This window comes from Lepus europaeus, chromosome 4, assembly GCF_033115175.1.
Source record: "Lepus europaeus isolate LE1 chromosome 4, mLepTim1.pri, whole genome shotgun sequence".
Lineage (NCBI taxonomy): Eukaryota > Metazoa > Chordata > Mammalia > Lagomorpha > Leporidae > Lepus > Lepus europaeus.
Window position 1 is genome coordinate 18991378 of NC_084830.1, and position 18708 is coordinate 19010085.

General features: G+C 51.3%; 1 protein-coding gene across 2 annotated transcripts in view; it reads left to right on the forward strand.

The window, feature by feature from the left end:
* ANXA13 (annexin A13) overlaps window positions 1-18708 on the forward strand; it is a 65037-nt gene that overhangs the window by 16571 nt on the left and 29758 nt on the right. For both annotated transcript variants that reach the window (XM_062188022.1, XM_062188023.1), the window contains one exon: window positions 8201-8276. In XM_062188022.1, coding sequence (XP_062044006.1) covers window positions 8201-8276 — 76 coding nt within the window. The remainder of the gene's footprint in view (window positions 1-8200; window positions 8277-18708) is intronic.

Here is an 18708-nt window from a genome sequence, read left to right on the forward strand (position 1 = left end):
GAACCAGACTGTACATATTTGATTCCTCATTCCATCCCCGACCCCTTGGGTGACATGGAGTAAGCTAATATCTTCCATCTTGATATTTTCATCTGCCAAATAAGAGGTAATAATACTTACCTCCTAGGTGAGCTGTGAGCAGTAAGTGAGTTATTATGCGTAAGTCTGCACCTGTGCCTGGCACATAATAAAAGCTCTACGTCCTCAATTTTGAGTTTTTCTCCCATAAATTTCACTTAGACTTTTAGTCCTTACTATTATTTATTTATAAGAGCAAAGTGGTTTCTTACTTAGGATAAAAATATGTAATCAGCTACTTTGGGGTCACTCTAGCACAGAGTTTTCAGGTGCCACACAAAGTTCCATGGAAGGGGCTCCTTCAACACTCAACAGGAATCCATCCAGTCGAGATGGAAGGAAATAACAAAAACTTCCCTGAGCACTCGCCATGCACCAAGTAACTGCTAAGTGCTCTTGACACATAACCTAGGTCCCATCAGAACCATCTTTCAGGAGGGAAAACAGAAAAGATAGAGGGAAAAACAGCATCACTCTTGGTTCAAGGGTAGACACATACAAGAAAGGAGGGGGAACAGCTGTGACCACAAAAAAGTCCCTTCCCCAACTCTATCATGTCCCTTAAAATCCATGCAAGGTAGATTGACAACGGACTATCATCCAGCCTTGGAAAATCAGGAAATCCTTCCATTGTGACAACTGGAGTGAAGCCGGGAGACACCATACCAAGTGAAATAAGCCAGCACATAAGGACCAAGACTACACGACACCATGTATACGAAACCCTATAAAAGTAAGACTCAGAAGGAGAGAGTAGAACAGCAGTTACCAGGAGCCGGAGGGCGGGGGAAACAGAGAGCTGTGGTTCAGGGAGGGCAACGCTTCCATTATGCAAAATGAATTTGTTGCAGCCAGCTGCTGCATAGCAGGTACCCTTAGCCAGCTCTGCTTTACTAAATATGTGCTTCAAAAGTTGCTTAGAGGGTAGATCTCTTGTTCGGTGCTCTTACCTGCCTGCTCCACACACAGAAAGGGGCACAGGAGATTTCTGGAGGTGTTGGATGTTGTCTGTTACCTTGACTGTGGTGATGGTTTCATGGATATACGTATACATACGTACACGTATACAAACATATACATACGTATGTGTACATACACATATATATGTGTGTATACATCTCCAAACTCATCAATTTGTATTAAATATGTGCAAGTTATTGTATCTCAATTACACCTCAATAAAGTGCTTAAATTTTATCCAGCATATCAAAAACTATCCAGATAAGAGTTTAGTCAGAATTGCAACACTGACCACCCCCTGCCAAGTGCCATGAACTAGCCGTGGCAATGATCACGGGTAGCACTGAGGAGCATCCAGGGGGTCTGAGGCTCTGCCCAGCACAGCTTGCACCTGCTCACCAATGCCAGGCCACCACCTGGTTCTAATCCTGGCCCTGAGCTCTCATCTCCTCAGCCTCTTCCTCCTCCTCTCATGCCAGTTCAAACAGCAGCTCTCCTAGAACAGCCTGCAGCGAGCCCTCTGCCCTCTGCTCTCCGGCACTTCCCCGGAGCCCTGCTGGCCCAGGGCCTCGATACCAGGCAACCACTTTCAAATATTTACTGAGCAGAGTTCAGCGAGCCAGGGCTTCAGAGGAACTGTCCTGGAAATATTAATCAGTGCCACTCCCATTGCATTTTGATAATACCTCAGCGTGTACAAACGACCCTTGTGACCTTATGTCACTGAGCACCCCACCTCCTGGATGCTGCCAGCGCAGTGCTCACCGTAACCACCTGGCACCTGGCTACCGCATCCCACACACAACTACCCTGGAGCAGGACCATCTCGGCTTTAAAGATGAACCGACTAAGGGAGGGGGCAGCTCGCTGGGGACCACGCAAAGCAGCAACTGCACATAGTAGGTCTGCCTCCCTAGGCCACACAGTGGGGACTATGACAGCACACTTAGATCCAATCATGCTGGTCCATCTCCCACGCAAGTCCTTCCCTTACCTCTACCCCTCTTTTTTTTTTCTGCTGGCTTAACTCCTACTCCTCTCTGAGTACCAGCACAAACGTCAACTCCTCTGTGAAAATGCCTTTCTCCTGCCAGTCATTTGCACCCAGAGCACTGACAACATCACGGTGCAGTTGCTGTTTACCCACTTGTATCTTCATTTCCCTGGGGACAGGGACAGAGCGCTGTGTCCGCTCACCTGCGATAGGGCTGGGGGCACAAGACAGTACCTGTGTGCCAAAGGGAGGGAGAGGAGGAGGAGAAAGAGAAGGGAGGAACCGCTGGGAGAAGTCTGATTTACCTGCGATGCACTGCTCTCAAACGAACTCACGTGTCTCTCAGGAGACGCTACGTCCTGACACAGGTCCCAGGCTCGATGCTGCTAGCCAACCAGAAAGCCAGGACACCAGGACTGACGAGTATGCGTGCACTCAAGGTCATGTTCCCAAAAACTCGGTGATTTTATAATACATAGAACAAGCAACTGGCAAACCATTTTCCTTAGCAAACTCCACGAATTCCCTCCCCAGAGGTTGCTGCAACCTGGAGGAAGGTTTGCCTAGAATGTTCCTTTTCTATCATGAATTGAGACTGCCTTGAACTGGACTGGGACAGAAGATGCTGGACTGGGGGTCTGCTTTTCCACCCTGGTCCTGTGAGCTGAGGTGGGGGCGGGGTCTCAGGAAGGTGACACAGAGTGAGCTTCCTGGTGGGTGGCGGCCCCTCTGAGGCAGGCCTGTCGCTGAATCATTTCACAGAGCGTGTCCAGCGTTCTTTCTGCCCATGTGATGCTGCTCCTAGGAAAACAGCCTCGTGATTGATTTTCTGTGCTACTTCCCTCGAGAGAAATGGGTGCTTGCTTCCTCGTCTTAGACGGAGGAGCCTAGAGACAGAGAGTGGCACGGAGACCCACTCAGAGGACAAAGCCCGAGCTCCAAGTCCCCAGCTTGCTCTGCCCAGGGGTGTCTCTTACCGACTTGACGGCATTTGCTTCCCGCGCGAGCCTAATCCACTTGGACGATGGCAAGCGCCCCGCCAGAGTTGCAACCCACTGAGAGCCTTACCTCCCGGGAGCTGGGAACTCTCACCCTTGTCAAATGAAACCGCTCACAAGGGGTGGCATGAGGGTGTCACTCAAGCCACTGGACTCACCAGCCTCACTTTTGAACCATCATACTGTCCTAGTGAAATACATGCCTGGAACTCCGGATGCAGGCTGTGGGTGATTGGTGAGACTCCAATCCTTACAGGAGCATTCACACGACAAAAACTCAAACAACAAGGGTCTTGAAACATTCTGGAAAATTCACTGCTGATCTGCCTCTCACTAAGATTACCTATGCTTTAAGCCCAAGTTTTCCACACAGTCTCATTTCAGATGCTTTGCATGAATGACTTCATTTAAATTCTCCCAGGGAGGCACTACCATTATCCCTATTTACCATGAGAAAGCCACAGCACAGACAAGCTCTGTTATTTGCCCAAGGTCACACAGGTAACAAGCAATCATGCTGGGATTTGAACTTGGTCTGTCTAGAAAGGTATGTTCTTAAACTTGACTGCTGTACCTTTACTGGCCGGCTATCATAAATGATGATATTGTTTAGGGCACTGTGATATATTTATTCAACAACTTTGGAAGATAGATAGATAGATAGATAGATAGAAAGATAAAATGTGCCAAACTGAAATTTACAGAAAGATAACTTTATGAAATCTTGAAAATATCACTGCAAGATGGAAACCCAAGAGATGGTCTGAGGGAGCAGAGAAAGGACTGATATTTAGGTAGCCCCCATCTATCTGGCCCTGGAAGTGTTATCTCCTGTAAGCCTCAAACTCCACGAGGTAGAGACTCTCCCCATTCTACAGATGAGAAAATAGTGGCTTGGAGGCTAATGGCCCAAATTCACATGGCTGTGGGGCAGAGGAACCACTTCCAAGCAGGGTTCCTGAGGGCTCAAAGTCCAGATCCTATAACCATCTTTATTGATAGCTCATATTTCCTGCGAATTTGATCTCTTTCTTGAGTGTCAGTGCAAGAGTTGTGGAAAAAAAAAAAAAGAACAAGGAATTCTGCTCCGTCTGTTACACCTCAGAACCGATGCAAATGGGGTATCCATGCCCAGCGCCTTTGGGTCTCAAAACCAAATCTCCCCACTAGCAAACAGGCCTGAGGCCCCACAGCCAGTGCCAGTCCTGCGAACAATGAACAAAGCATGTAGCCCATCCTGGAGAAGGAGTTCCTTATCCAGCTCGTCCGAACAAGCCACAGGACAACGCTGGCAGTCAACACTGGAACTCCCTAATAAATACACCCGCTGCGGACTTAGCCCAGGCACACAGCAGGGAAATTTCCAGACTCTGTTCTCTCACTCCCACATCAAGGAGCAAGCCCGGATTCTCTTCCTAAGCAGCTTAGAGAAGCCAGCAAACATGGCCAACGGTGCTTCCAGCGAGAGCTGGAAGTCTGTGACTTCACCTGCCCTGTGGATGGCAGGGCCTCCGATGTAAACTCGAGACTCCTGCCTTAAATTATTTGCTTGGCTAAAAGACAAACATTAAGCACTGCTGTCATCTGCACCCCTAGCACGTGGCTCAGCACTCTCCCCTTGCACGCCCGCCAATCAGTGTTAGTCTGCACCAAGGAACACTTCATTGACTCATTTTTGGCCTTGGGGAAACAAACTGAATGTGTCCCTAGGGTGCTTTTGCCTTCCCTCACCTCTCATAATTCTCCCGCTATTTATATCAAAGAACAACTTCCCTAAAACAGGAAAGGACAAGGGCAGGAACGGCGTTTTGTACCTGCCAGGTCCTGGCCCTGGCCCTGGCTCCCTCTCAGCCCGGCCAGGTGATCCGAAACAAGTCTCTGCCCAGCCTCTGCATGCCCCCGCAGCTTCTTTGTGTAAGTGAGGAGGAGGTGCCCCTCCTGGGGGTGGGGGGTGAAGGATGCAGCTCTGAAACCTCCAGCAACCTCAGCTGGATGCCAGCCCCCAGCCTGGGCCCCACCTATACAGCCATTCACCCAGCTCCGGGTCTCTGTGTCTGCTCACCAGCTGTGAAGTGGGATGGGTAAGCGGTGTCCTGGTAAAACCCCTGCACCCATGAGGCTGACCCAACCTACCGAATGTTTATGGATTACCCTGTGCGTGGGAAACTTCTGCCCCCTGGCTCCGCACTACCTCCCTTCCTGAGCCCTCTGTCATACTTCTGATGGGAAGCAAAGACACCACACGCTCTTCTGAGACTGCAAGGCCATACCCAGAGAAGCAGCTCCTCCAGAATTTGATCAGAAAGTGGGTGGGCTTCCTCAGTGTGCAGCTGTGGGGTCCCGCAGGGCCCCACGCTCGGAAGGTCCCTGTGTTTGGCTCAGTATGCTGATGCCACCATATTGAAATTTCCAGTGCATCTGAGCAAGGAGCCCTGCACTGAGTCCCACAAAACACATAACTGTCCTGCCAACAAGCCTTTAAAAGCACCAGAAGTCTCCTTTTACCCACAAATGAATTGGATAATGAAAACGGGATACCTCACTCCTTTGCCTCAACATGAGGGCCGGAGGCAGAGTGTGGTGTTAGGATGTATGCTGAGCTGGGTGCAGTCCTGTGTCCTGCACAACCTTGAACTAGTTCTCTAACTTGGCTGCCCCTAGGTCTCCTCACCTGTAACATAGATTACTAACACCTACTCTTCCCTATGCATGAGGAAGAGAGGGCTGTAAATTGCCTGGCAGGTGGCAGATGTCCAAGAAATGTCCACCCGCTCAGGGCTTGTTTCAGTAGTAGGTACTTCAAGCTGGGCAGCGCCCTCACATTCCCAAAGGTAGTAGGGTGATACGGGGCCCGGAGACTGGCTCTGGGAGTCTAATATTCTCCCTTATCTAAAGCCTAGAAGCTAGCACTCCCCCAGTCCATGGATGTTAGGACACTCTAGGTTGCAAGTGCAGAAACCCAAGCCACACTTGCTTAGACAAAGGGAAAGTTTGCTAGGTAATGAAACTGGGGAGGATAGGATTATAGGCACTGCTGTATCTGAGGTTTACACAATGGTATTCAGTCTCCTTCTCCCTCTCTCTCTGTTCCTTTCCATCTCCCTCTCCCTTTCCCCCTCCCCCTCCTCTTCCCTTTATGCACTGTACAAAGACAGCCACCCAGACATACAGTCTCTCAGCTTAGCAACTGCAGTAGGGAAAGACACGCATCCCTCTCAGGATATGAACCAAGGGAAACACTAACAGATCCTGCTTGGATTACATCCCCACTCCTGAACAAGTCACTAGCACCAGGGCACAGGGTCCAATTCCACATTAGCCCCAGAGGGCCAGGCACTGAGGCTCAAGCCTCATGGCTGACAGCCCCGGTGGCCCCGTAAGAATGGGGGAAAGGGAAGTAGCCCAAAGGATAGGACAGTGCCAAGCAGATACACGTAACGTGGCTCCTGGGCCATGTGTGCTTTCCTGTTCACTCAATCCGGGGCCAAAGGACATGAAAGCAGGGAGAACTGTTTCAGGGTGGGGCTGGTGCACAGTAGCTCTGAACCACCTTCCTTGAAGGATGGAGAATCTCCAATGGACATGCACTTTGCAGAGGTAAAGAAAGGCAAAGAGCCGAGAAAACTCAGGGTGTGTTCAAGACTACCGATGCACAGCTGCAATTAGCCGGCAGTGATGTGTTTTTAATAGTGATGTATTCATTATTAGGTGCCCTCTGCTTAGGCAAGTGGAAATCGTTTTCCATTTCCATGCTAATAGAAGCTTCATTTCCTTTTTGTAGGGTTTAAGAAGCTACTTTTATTAAATATATTTATGAGTTGCCATATGATTTTTCTCAAAAAAATTTATGTTATTTATTTGAAAAGCAGAGTTACAGAGAAAAAAGGAGAGCCAGAGCCAGAGCGAGAGTGAGAGTGAGAGAGAGAGAGAGAGAAAGAGATCTTCCATCTACTGGTTCACTTTCCAAATGGCTGCCATGCCCCAGGTCAGGCCAGGTCAAAGCCAGGAGCCAAGAGCTTCATCCAGATCTCCTACGTGGGTGACAGGGGACCAAGCACCTATGCCATCTTCGGCTGCTTTCTCAGGCACATTAGCAGGGAGCTGCATTGGAAGAGGAGCAGCTGAGACTCGACCAGTGCCCATATGGATGTTGGCATCATAGGCGGTGGCTTAAGCCTCTACACTATAACACTAGCCCCAAGCATGCAATATTTTGATAAATGTATACACTGTGTAAAGTCCAGTCAAGGAGAATATATCCATCTCCTCAAATATCTAACATCTCTTTTGGGCAAAGCATCCAGAATCCTATCTTCTAACTTTCTCTTTTCATGGACAAATGCACAGTACTTTATCTATAGTCACCCTACTGTGCAATAGAGAGCTAGAACCTTCTACTACCAGCCAGCTGTAAGTCTGCAGCCATTCCTCAACCTTTCTCCATCCTTCCCAACCAACTCTCTCCCCAGTCTCCAGTAACCACTATTAGACTCGATTTCTATGAGTTTTTTTTTTTAACTATTTTAAGTTAAAAGCAAAAATCAGTTGAAAGCAGCAATATAGACCTCAGTAATTATGGACCAGTTGGGGCATATAGTATGCCAATGGGTGAAGCTCAGTACATAAAGAGGCCCTTTTCTGCCCCAAAAAACCCATCTTGCTTGGTCATAGAGTATCTCAGCCAACTCAGCAGCCTCTCACTGTATGGATGACAGAGGTCTATGGTACCAAATGAATCTGTAGTCAGAGCCAGGAGCCCTCAGTCTCTGGCAGGCAAAAGTTATCCCCTGGACATTCTTGGGTCTCGTGGCCAAAGGGGAAAACCAGCCCTCTGCGACACTGGAGCACTGCGTTATTCTCTGTTTCAGACACAGACACACAAAGCTGGGGTTGCTATGAAAACTGCTCCTCGCAGAGCTGGCCAGACCAATTGTACTTGAGGACAGAGGTGGCCATTCTCTTACGGTCATCCAAGGCCAGCTGGCCCCGAGGAGTACCAGCCACGGGGCCAGAGTTTCCCCTGCTGATTTCCACGTGTGCCGATGTGGGGAATGGCAGCGGGTCCCTTGTCTGGCTGACTACTCGGTCTTGCAGTTAGCTGCAAATTTGAGCCAGAGATGATTTAAGTCTACCTGTGTTGTTTACTCACTTTCTCTGTTATTTTCTCCAGGGCAAAGCGAGAAGTCATCAGGGTTTTGATGTGGATCGAGATGTCAAAAAGCTGAACAAAGCCTGCAAAGGAATGGGTATGAAAGATGTTTTGTTTGTTAATTGGCTGTTTTGAAGTTGATTAAACCTGAATCTCACAATCACCCTTCCCCTGGCGTTAAGACGTTGACCCTTGTTGACCTCACGTTGACCTTGTGTATTCCACGCTAACTCAAGTTGGTCACGCCTAACAAGCTCTTCATTAAAGATCTCAAAGTTATTAGATTCTATTGCTTTTCAAGATACTACATCACAGTTTCTGGTTAGATACTGTGACATTTCATTTGCCCTTGAAGTAAGGGAAACTTCACAAGAAGTACAGTGCGTACACTCCTAATGTGGTCTACACCTCTCCTCTCCCCATCATGGGAAGTGGTGGGAGTGAGATCTGGTGAGAGTGGCACCAGCAGGACCTGGAAGGTGCACCAAGGAATAGACCAAGTGAATGCAAAAGAGTGGCCAAGGTCGAGAATATAGGGTCAAAACTGGAAGAAGCTATATACATTCAGGCCTAAGAATAATTGCATGGCCAAGGGTGAGGGACTAAGTGAAAGGGCCGGAGTAAGGTAAATCCTGGACCAGAGTGGAACCAGGGGTTGAGCATCTAGGTCTAAGGCCCTGCAGAAGGGCTCTGGGATTCCCTGAGGCCACGGCTGAAACACGCTTCTAATCCCAGGAGCCTGGAAGCACAAATAAAAGGATTCACCTTAACTGGAGGGGGCGAGGAGCTGGGATCGTGAGCTGGAAGAGATGCACTCACGGGTATTGTCGGCGTGGACGTCCAGGTTCTCAAGCCTGGTAACCTGAGGCTGCTCAGTGCGGGGAGAAGTATCTGCTAAAGAAAGAGGTTTGGTAACGGAGGGTGGAGTGTTAGAGGGGGTTAGGAGTAGCTCTCAGGAAGCCAAGAGGGGGCTCGTGACCAGTACAGAATGCTGATGCCCACTTGAGCAGGGCTCCAGCCCACCCAGGGAATTTGATTTTCTCCTGCAGCCTCAAAGGAAGCCATGGGTGTGAGATTGACCTAGGTTTGCCAATCCCAAGTTCCAGAAGAACAAGCAAGTGAGGGGGTCAAAAGGAACAGAGGGGTCAGGGCCCCAAATCAGTCAACTTCTGGAATTTTCTTTTTCTTTTTTCTTTTCTTTCTTTCTTTTTTTTTTTTTTTTTTTTTTTTTTTTTTGACAGGCAGAGTGGATAGTAAGAGAGAGACAGAGAGAAAGGTCTTCCTTTTGCCGTTGGTTCACCCTCCAATGGCCGCTGCGGCCAGCACATCATGCTGATCCGAAGCCAGGAGCCAGGTGCTTCTCCTGGTCTCCCATGCGGGTGCAGGGCCCAAGCACTTGGGCCATCCTCCACTACCTTCCCGGGCCATAGCAGAGAGCTGGACTGGAAGAAGGGCAACCAGGACAGAGTCCGGCGCCCCAACCGGGACTAGAACCCGGTGTGCCGGCGCCGCAAAGCGGAGGATTGGCCTGTTAAGCCGCGGCGCTGGCCCTGGAATTTTCATGTTCACATTTATGGAGAAAACTGTAAGGTTTCAGACACTGGGCCAAGCACTTTACATGTAAAATACCGTTAAGTTATCCTCACAATTCTACCTGCCAAAACGAAGGCCCCGACAAGACAAGTAACACATGCGAAGTCAGAAAGCCAGAAAACAGCAAATGCTGGGATTGGATTCATTCTCCTTGCTTACCCCAAATTCTGCAAATTAAGAGTCATCTCAACAGGGCCATACCCACACAGCAGCCGTAGTGGAGGAGAGGGGACCCAGAGACACTACTCAGTGCCATTAACAGAGGGGCCATCGGCGTTCACAGGCTGTTTCGCTGAATTATTATTTGTCTTATTGCAATATAATTTACATAATCCAAACTCACCCCTTTGCAGAGTAGCATTTAGCAGGTTTTAGGCCAATCACAGGGTGGGGCAGCCAGAGTGTTTTCAGCACCCCAATAGAGAAAGCCTGGCACCCATTAGCAGCCCCAGGAAATCAGGGGGCTACTTCCTGTCTCCAAGGTTCTGCCTGTGCTGTACATTTCACATAAACAGAAGCAGAAGAGATGCAACCTTTCACATGCACCTTTTTTTTTTTTTTTTTTTTTTGGACAGGCAGAGTGGATAGTGAGAGAGAGAGAGACAGAGAGAAAGGTCTTCCTTTGCCGTTAGTTCACCCTCCAAAGGCCGCCGTGGCCGGTGCGCTGCGGGGCACCGTGCTGATCCGATGGCAGGAACCAGGTGCTTCTCCTGGTCTCCCATGGGGTGCAGGGCCCAAGCACTTGGGCCATCCTCCACTGCCCTCCCGGGCCATAGCAGAGAGCTGGCCTGGAAGGGGGGCAACCGGGACAGAATCCGGCGCCCCGACCGGGACTAGAACCCGGTGTGCCGGTGCCGCAATGCGGAGGATTAGCCTGTTAAGCCACGGCGCCGGCCACAGGCACCTTCTTCTACTCTGCATAATGTTTTGCAAATCCAAGTGATAAAGGCTTACTTAGAAGTAGATTTCATGGAGATTTGCTTTCCTAGGAAGGATGTCATAATAGAATAAATCCGACCTAAACTTCCTTGTGTGGCTCCAGGGGGAAGAACTGGGATCCGTGGTGGAAGCTGTTTTTGCTCCATGATGAGGAACTAACCCCGGAGTAGTAGGCCTTGCCCAAGAAATGCTGAGGAGTCCCAAGGGTGCTGGAGTCGGGGAAGATCTGGTAGGGAAGCAATAGAAGGGATGTGTACACATTAGTGTTCTTGAGTAAATCAGAGAGAGGGAGAGAGAGGAGGGAGAGTGAGGGGAAGGGAGGGAGAGCATGCCGCACAGGGAATAAGATGACGAACAGTGGTCTGGTTTGAGGGCAGGAGAGGGCGGCCCAGGAGGACTGCCTCTTGCTCACAGCCGCGCACTTGTGCTTGGACAGCAGCCGGCAGGAGGCCGGCTTGGCTGGCTGGGGAAGTGGCGGGATGTGTACGGCTCCAAGTGTTGCTGAATGGCTGAGCTGGCCTTCCAGGTGCTTTCCAGGCAAAACGGCCCAGCTGCCGTTTCGCGAGGCCCTGACACCTGGACTTGGCATGGAGCCAGCGGCTGGAGCGGCTGTGGGGTGATTCAGTCAGGGTCAGGGATGAGTTCTCGTGTTCTCAACCACCCTGTGAGTCCAGCTTAATGGGCACAAGTGGAGCACCTGCTGAATGCCAAAGTCACACCAGAGCCTCTCCCCTTTGTGGATGAGGCCGCAAGGTGGCATCCACCGTGTGCCGGGTGCTAAGCCGAGTGCCACACATGTACCTTGTTTGGTTTTCCCAGCAGCCCTGGAAATGTGGTATGATCAGAACTCCTGAACCCGTGAGAAATGCTGAGGCTCAGCGATTCCTAGCCATGTTCGAGATCATCAGGTTAGACATGAGGGCCAAGCCATTAGAGACTGGGAGAGCTGTGATTGGTTGAAGGTCTGGAATCCTACTTCTATTAAGTACAAGCTATAGCTAAACTGTATTATTGGCAAAATTTGCCTGTAAAACCATGCGCCCACCTCATTGAACTATCAGTCTTGTTGGGGCTGGATTTAAATTGCTAGGGCAATGCTGTCCAAGAGCCACACAAGGGAGCTATTTGGGTCACTTAAAATTGGTGAGAAGCCAAATTTTGAAAGGAAAAAAAAAAAAAAACCACGTAAAACACATTATATTGATAACACATTGTCGTTAACCCAATTTTAAATCCAGACTATCCCTTTATCAGGTAATCAACATGAACATACTAATGAGCTAATTTACAAACCTGCTTTGGAAACCCAGTGCCTACACTACACTTCCAGAACATTTCAGTTTGGACCAGCCCCACTTCCTGCACTCAGTAGCTGCACATGGCAAGAGCTGCTAGTATGGACAGAAAAGTCTAGAAGCCCTGCATAGCCCCCTAAGTCAGGCTAATACCAGCAAATAATATTTAATTACCCTAAATGACACAAAGTGTCCAGATTTCCTGGTGTCCTAAGCACCTGCTGGGTCTGGGTTGTGGGTCACTTAGACCAGCCTGTCCCTGCCACCAATGCTGGCGGCCAGCCCCTACTCTCAGGGCCCCAGGCTTCCCCAATGCTCCCTCCCCAGCTCCCAGGCCCCACCTAGACAGATCTGTCCTTTGCAGTATCCCATCAAGGGCCTAGTGAGAAGAAGGCCTTACTCTTGAGTGTGCATGAGCCACAGTGCCCAGTTTTCCTTCCCATGCAGGTGAAGCAGCTATGGGGATGATCTAGTCCATGGCTTCTCAGTCAGGTGCATCCCAGTCATTATTTTTTTTAATTTATTTATTTGAAAGGCAGAGGGAGAGGGAGAGGGAGAGGGAGGGAGAGGGAGAGAGAGGGAGGAGGGGGAGGGAGGGAGGGAGGGAGAGAGAGACTGACCTTCATCCACTGGTTCACTCTCCAAATGGCCATAGTGACCGGAGCCAGGAGCCAAGAGCTTCCTCTGGGTCTCCCACATGGGTGCAGGGGTCCAAGCACTTGGGCCATCTTCTACTGCTTTCCCAGGCCATAGCAGAGAGCTGGATCAGAAGTGGAACAGCCGGGACTCAAACCGGTGCCCATATGGGATGCCAGCACTACAGGAAGTAGCTCTACCCGCTACGCCACAGCGCTGCCCCCCAGTCATTATTAATACACAGATCCTGACTCAGAATACTGCGGGGTGAGGGGCATCTCAGAGCTTGCATTTCCGATAGACTCCTAGGTGATGCTGAGGCCGCTGGTACTGGAACCAGGCTTCAGAGAGCAAGCTCAGGTCTGCCTGAGCTCCTGGGAGGTTAAGCCACTCTGCTCAAGCCACACCTTTGCAGGAACAGGACCAAGACTAGAACTCAGAGCTCAGGACTCTCAGCCCAGCCCTCCTTATACAACCTGCACATGGGAATGAACCTCGGCCCCCACTCTGCCACTTCCTGGTGCCATGGCCTTAGTTTTCTCATCTGCCCAATGGAGCAAATACCTCACCACATGGAGGAGGCCAGGGTGGAGGAGGCAGCAGAGGGCCCAAACCCTGCTGGCCTCATTAGCGGCCGGTCTCCTGTGGAGCAAGTTACTGAGCTCCCGAATCCACCCCGAGCCAGATGGGAGTGCTCACCCAGCAGGCCCGCGCCTGCTCTCTTGCTGAGGATGTACTGGGTGGAATGAGGCCTCCCAAAAACGCGTCCACCCTGGACCCGTGGGTGCGGCCTCATTTGGAAAAAGGGTCTTTGCAGATGCAATCGAGGGTCCTGAGAAGCAATCATCCTGGATGCCTGAGCGGGCCCTGAAGCCAATGACAAGCAATCATCCTGGATGCCTGAGCGGGCCCTGACGCCAATGACAAGCATCTGAGACAGACAGAGGAGACGCCCACGTGGAAGGCCGCATGAAGACGGAGGCTGAGGCTGGACAGAAGCAGCCACAAGCCAAGGAACACGAGGTGCCCACGGCCAAGAGCGGAAAGGGGCAAGGGACAGCGTCCATGCAGGAGCCTCTCCTGGGACTGTGGCCGCTCCAAGCGCCATGATTCCTTCTGTCTTCCGGCCTCTGGAACTGTGCAGGGATAGATGGCTGCTGCTGGAAGCCACCGAGGTTGTGGGGATCGACTCAGCAGCCTTGGGATAGAAACACAGAGAGAAGCCAAGAGCCGAGAGTGGCTCAGCAGGCAAATTCCCCCAAGTCAGTGTCCTCCTCTGTTGCCCCTGCTGCCCCATTCCCAAGGGAGAAATGAGGGACAGGCCAACCCGTGGAGTGCAGGGGGCAGGGTGGCCCCAGGCACCAGAGCCGGGGCTGTGGCCTGTGGGGCTCAGCCAGGCAGGCCAGGGCTGGCACGTAGGGTCCAAGGGGACGCTGAGGCCCTGCTACCAGCTCGGATCCCTTAGGCAGCACTCGGGCCCCTGGGGCCTTCAAACCCGGTGACCTCCGTTCAGCTGAAGCCTGCCTCAGAATCTTCCCAGAAAACGGCTGGGAAAGCAAAGCCACGGGGGCCCTGGGGCCCTTCCTGTGGCTGAGTCACTGGGCTCTGACCTCTGTGGGGTCCTCACCACATCCAATGCAGGCAGGAGCCAGGGGCCTTCTGCTCTGGCTCTTCAAAGGGTCTTTCCCAGCACCCCTGGGGACTGGCCCCTGTGCCTCAAACCGTGGCCAATGTTTACAGAAAGCTGTTCGGTGACACTGACTGCTTAGATGACACACATCTTGTGCAATGTGGAATGAGGTCATCCACATCGTTTAGTACCGGGCTTCCTGGTCAGTGCTGCAAACAGCTTCAGGATCAGCCTGGGCCCTGGGCTCAAAGGGCAAGGGGGAAATCCAGTGGTCAGTGTTATAGTCTCCCCCCCACCAGGATGGCTGCTGGGCCCTTTCCTCCCCTCCCCTCCCCTCTTCTGTCTCTTTCTGTCTTTGTCCCTCTCTCTCTCAGCATTCCAGGCAGAAAAGTCTAAAAACTATTATTTTTCACATAGTAACTCAACTTTCCTGATGAGCCACATGTAGGCTGCCTATAGCAACAGAGTCGAGAGGATTGTCTACTGGCCCTTGCTCCCCAAGGCCTATCTGAGTACCCCACGTGGCGACACCAGTGCAGACAATGCTCTGTCACAGTGATGCGCAAACCCCCCATTCATTCATTCACCAAGCATCGCATCAGCATTCATTCATCCACTCCTTCAGCCCGTCATCCGACCAATATTGAGAGCCTTCTGTGGGGTGGGGTACGGTGGCGAACAAAGCACCCTGCTCCCAGGGAGCTTGCAATGCACCATGGTAGAGACAGGAAGAACAGGCAATGTGAGAGACACAGAGGGAGGGGTGCCTCATTTGTCCAGAGAAGTCCGGGGAGTTGAGTCCTGAAAAAGGAGTAGAAGTGAAAGTGAGGAGCAAGGCAGGGGGACCACCCCTGCAAAGACCCAGGGGTGAGAAGGTGTTGCTTCCCCAGGAGCTGCAAAGCACTTCGAGTGGATGGGCAGGAACCCGGCAGAGGATGCATAAGGAGGACGGATAAGGAGACGAACTAAATCCAAAAGACGCCACATGCCCCAGTGCCGAGTTGAGATTCTATTCTGCACTTGCAGAAGCCTATACGGAAAAGTTGGAAATGAAACACCGACTGAAGCAACCCACACTTCAGAAAGACGGTGCTGGGAGCAGTGACTACGATTGGGAAAGATCAGAGCGGGGGCAGGCATGTGCCCGGAGCTCCAGGCGCCTGTTACGGCACCTGCATCGCACACTGCAGGGCACAGGTTCAATAGCTGGCTCCACTCCGCTCACCCTCGCTTTCCGCTGATACAGAACTCGGGAGGCAGCAGCAACGGCTCCAGTCATTGGCCCCTGCCAGTCGTATAGGAGACCTGGATTTATGGCGGGAAGTCTGGTGAGAGGAGTCTGAGCTCATGCCCTGGTGTCGATGATGACTTAGGAGATTGGACACGGCGGTGAGAGTAGAAGTGAAGTTTTATTTCAGCAAGGAAAAGAGAAGCTCCAAACAGTACAATCGGAGGGGCTGGTAGAATGGGAGAGCCCAAGTCGCTGAGGTCTCTCAGTCTAGGGGTATTTGTACGTCGTTAGTGCATCATCTCCAAGGAGCAAACGCAGTGGTTGGCAGATATTTGTTGAGATGGCCTTCCAACCCGTGTAGTGTGCACGTACTGGGAAAGGCTGCAACATGGAGCCAGACTGGCCTGCTTCTAGTCCTAGGCTCTCTCAGACTGAGTTCCCAGTCTCCACCTTCAACATGGCCCGGCCTCATCACTGAGGGCATCTGGGGAACGAACCAGCAAATGGGAGCTCACCGTCCGCCCCCCCACCTCACATCTCAAAAATTAATAACAGTTTTTTAAAAGAAAAAAGATGAGAGCAAGACAAGCACCCCAGTGGGAGGTTGCCAGTAGCTCCACCGAGCAGTGCGGCAGAAGCAAGGATGGAGAAGAATGGACTCAGGAACACGGACGAGAAAGGCTGTCATGGCGACAAAGCAGAATTGGAGAGCAGGAAAAGGAGTCCCAAATGAGCCCCAGATTCCTGGCTGGCCCAACACGGGTGAATGGGCCACCTGGGGGCAGCAGGCTCCTTCCAGCAAAGGCAACAGCCAGGATCCAAGCCTAAATGTCACAGCCCTCGACACGGACGGTGGGTGCATCCTGCAGGGAAAGAAATGGGCTGGAAAGACATTTATGAGAACCAGAATCCCTTCTGAGGTGAGACTTCTGGCACTCGGAAGTTTAGAAAAAATAGATGATAATGTCACAGGGTAATCCGATACACATTGCGTAGGCGCAGCTTTAAGAGGAAATGAAGAACATAAATAACAGTGTTGGAGCCAAACCCAAACGAGGCAGGCAATGAACTCCTGCTATTTTTGCAAGCAAGCTCATCCTAGAATTTTCTGTTTCCTCAACTGGACTCAAAGAGCTAAATCTTCCCAGAATTACAGTGGCAGAAATAAGCCTCAACCCAAACAAGACCACACTAAGTGGCACTGTCATAGCACACGGTGCCATTGAGTGACCACTCTCCATGGCCCGAGCGCCAGGCTCAGCATGTCACACACATACAATCATACAATCACCACAGCGATCCTAGAGACGAACAAGGGGTCTTCACAAAGTTCATGGAAATACAGTATGAAAACCTGCACGGAGTTCAAATTTATTTTTGCACTAACACGTACCTTTTAGTTCCATTTCCACAAACTTTTTAAGGTTCATGTACAATCAATATGCTATAGAAGAATAGTGGGAGCAGAATGTAATTCTTGGAGGTTAAAAAAAAAATGCCTGTTCTGACAGATGCAGCTAAGATGACATGTGTGGGGACCAAACTGCCGAAAAGTCTGGGTGCCACACCAAGGGGTTCTGATTTAGCTCCAGGAGTCATAAGGAATCATTGAAGGTCTTTGAATCAGTGGAAGGAGCATTTGTGGGGCCAGTGCCATAGCTCAGTTGGTTAATCCTCCGCCTGCGGTGCCGGCATCCCATATGGGCGCCGGATTCTATCCCGGTTGCCCCTCTTCCAGGCCAGCTCTCTGCTGTGGCCCGGGAAGGCAGTGGAGGATGGCCCAAGTGCTTGGGCCCTGCACCCGCATGGGAGACCAGGAGAAGCACCTGGCTCCTGGCTTTGGATCAGTGCAGCACTGGCTGTGGCAACCATTTGGGGAGTAAACCAATGGAAGGAAGACCTTTCTCTCTGTCTCTCTCTCTCACTACCTATAACTCTACCTGTCAAAAAAATCAAAGAAAAAAAAAAAGAAAGGAGCACTTGTGAGCTGCAGGGACCACAGGCTGGTGTAGGGGAGACCAGAAGCCATCAGGAGCTGCTAGGCAGTGGCAGCAGGAACTAGGAGCAGGGGAGTAGGAGGAAGAGTTGTGTCATGGGTGAGACAAATGGGACTAGACAGGAGGTGAGCCTTGAAAGGTAACTTTGTGTAGGGAACCAGACCGGAGGAACCGTGCCCCTAAGATGGCGCCGACTCCCTGCTTCCGGGTTCTTCCTCATCTCAGGGAGTTCCCGCTCTTGCTCGCTCCTTCCCGCCTTAGATTTCCCGCTCTAGCTCGCTCCTTCCCGCCTTGCCACGAGATTGTCCTATCCCCGCGCTTCTAGCCTATCACCTGATTTGTGACGTGTATTGTGCATATAAACCCTTGCTACGCGGGTGTAAGGGAAGTTCCTGCCCAGAAGAGATCGAAGCTGGATCTCCTGCTTGCCGAGCAATAAAGGAACCCCGTGCAAAGTGTTCGGTCTCTGTCTCTTGCTGGACGAGGACGGCGCCGAGCAGCTGGTGGCCCGTACGGGGAGCTTCCTCTACGTTGCCCGGTAAGTAGAAGGTAAGCGAGGTCAGTCTTACCGTCTGGGCCCCGCGAGTGAGGTATATCTCGTGGTTGGAGGGTGGACGCACCCTAAAATAGCGGACGTGTTTCCCCGCTTTAAACTGAAAGAATAGCGGACGTGTTTCCCCGCTTTAAACTGAAAGAATAGCAGACTTGTTCCCCCGCTTTAAACTGAAAATAAGATAGCGGACGTGTCTTCCCGCTTTAAACTGAAAATGGGAAATTCATCTAGCCATTCAATGTTGCTTAATCCGTTAAAAGCATTATTGCGTAGCAAAGGGATTAAGGTTTCTAAGACCACACTTGTCAGGTTCCTTGGAAGTGTTGATTTCTTTGCGCCGTGGCTCACCCACGAGGGCCAAATAACTCTTGAGTCTTGGGAGAAATTAGGAAAGGATCTCCGGCGCACAGTTAACGATCCCCAGGAACCCGATATCGACCCCGTTGTTCTCCCCTTATGGGAACTACTGCGGGCGTGCCTCCAAGAGGAGAGGTCGGTGGGAGCGGACCGCCCGACTCTTACGGCGGTTCGCGAGGCTCTCGAGGAAGTTCGTTCTCAGAGCTCGGACGGCGCCCGGGACCTCATACAATTTAAGGACACGGGATGCCAGACTTCCTCACTGGCCTCAGGCTCCGAATGTGGCTCCGCCTCCTCT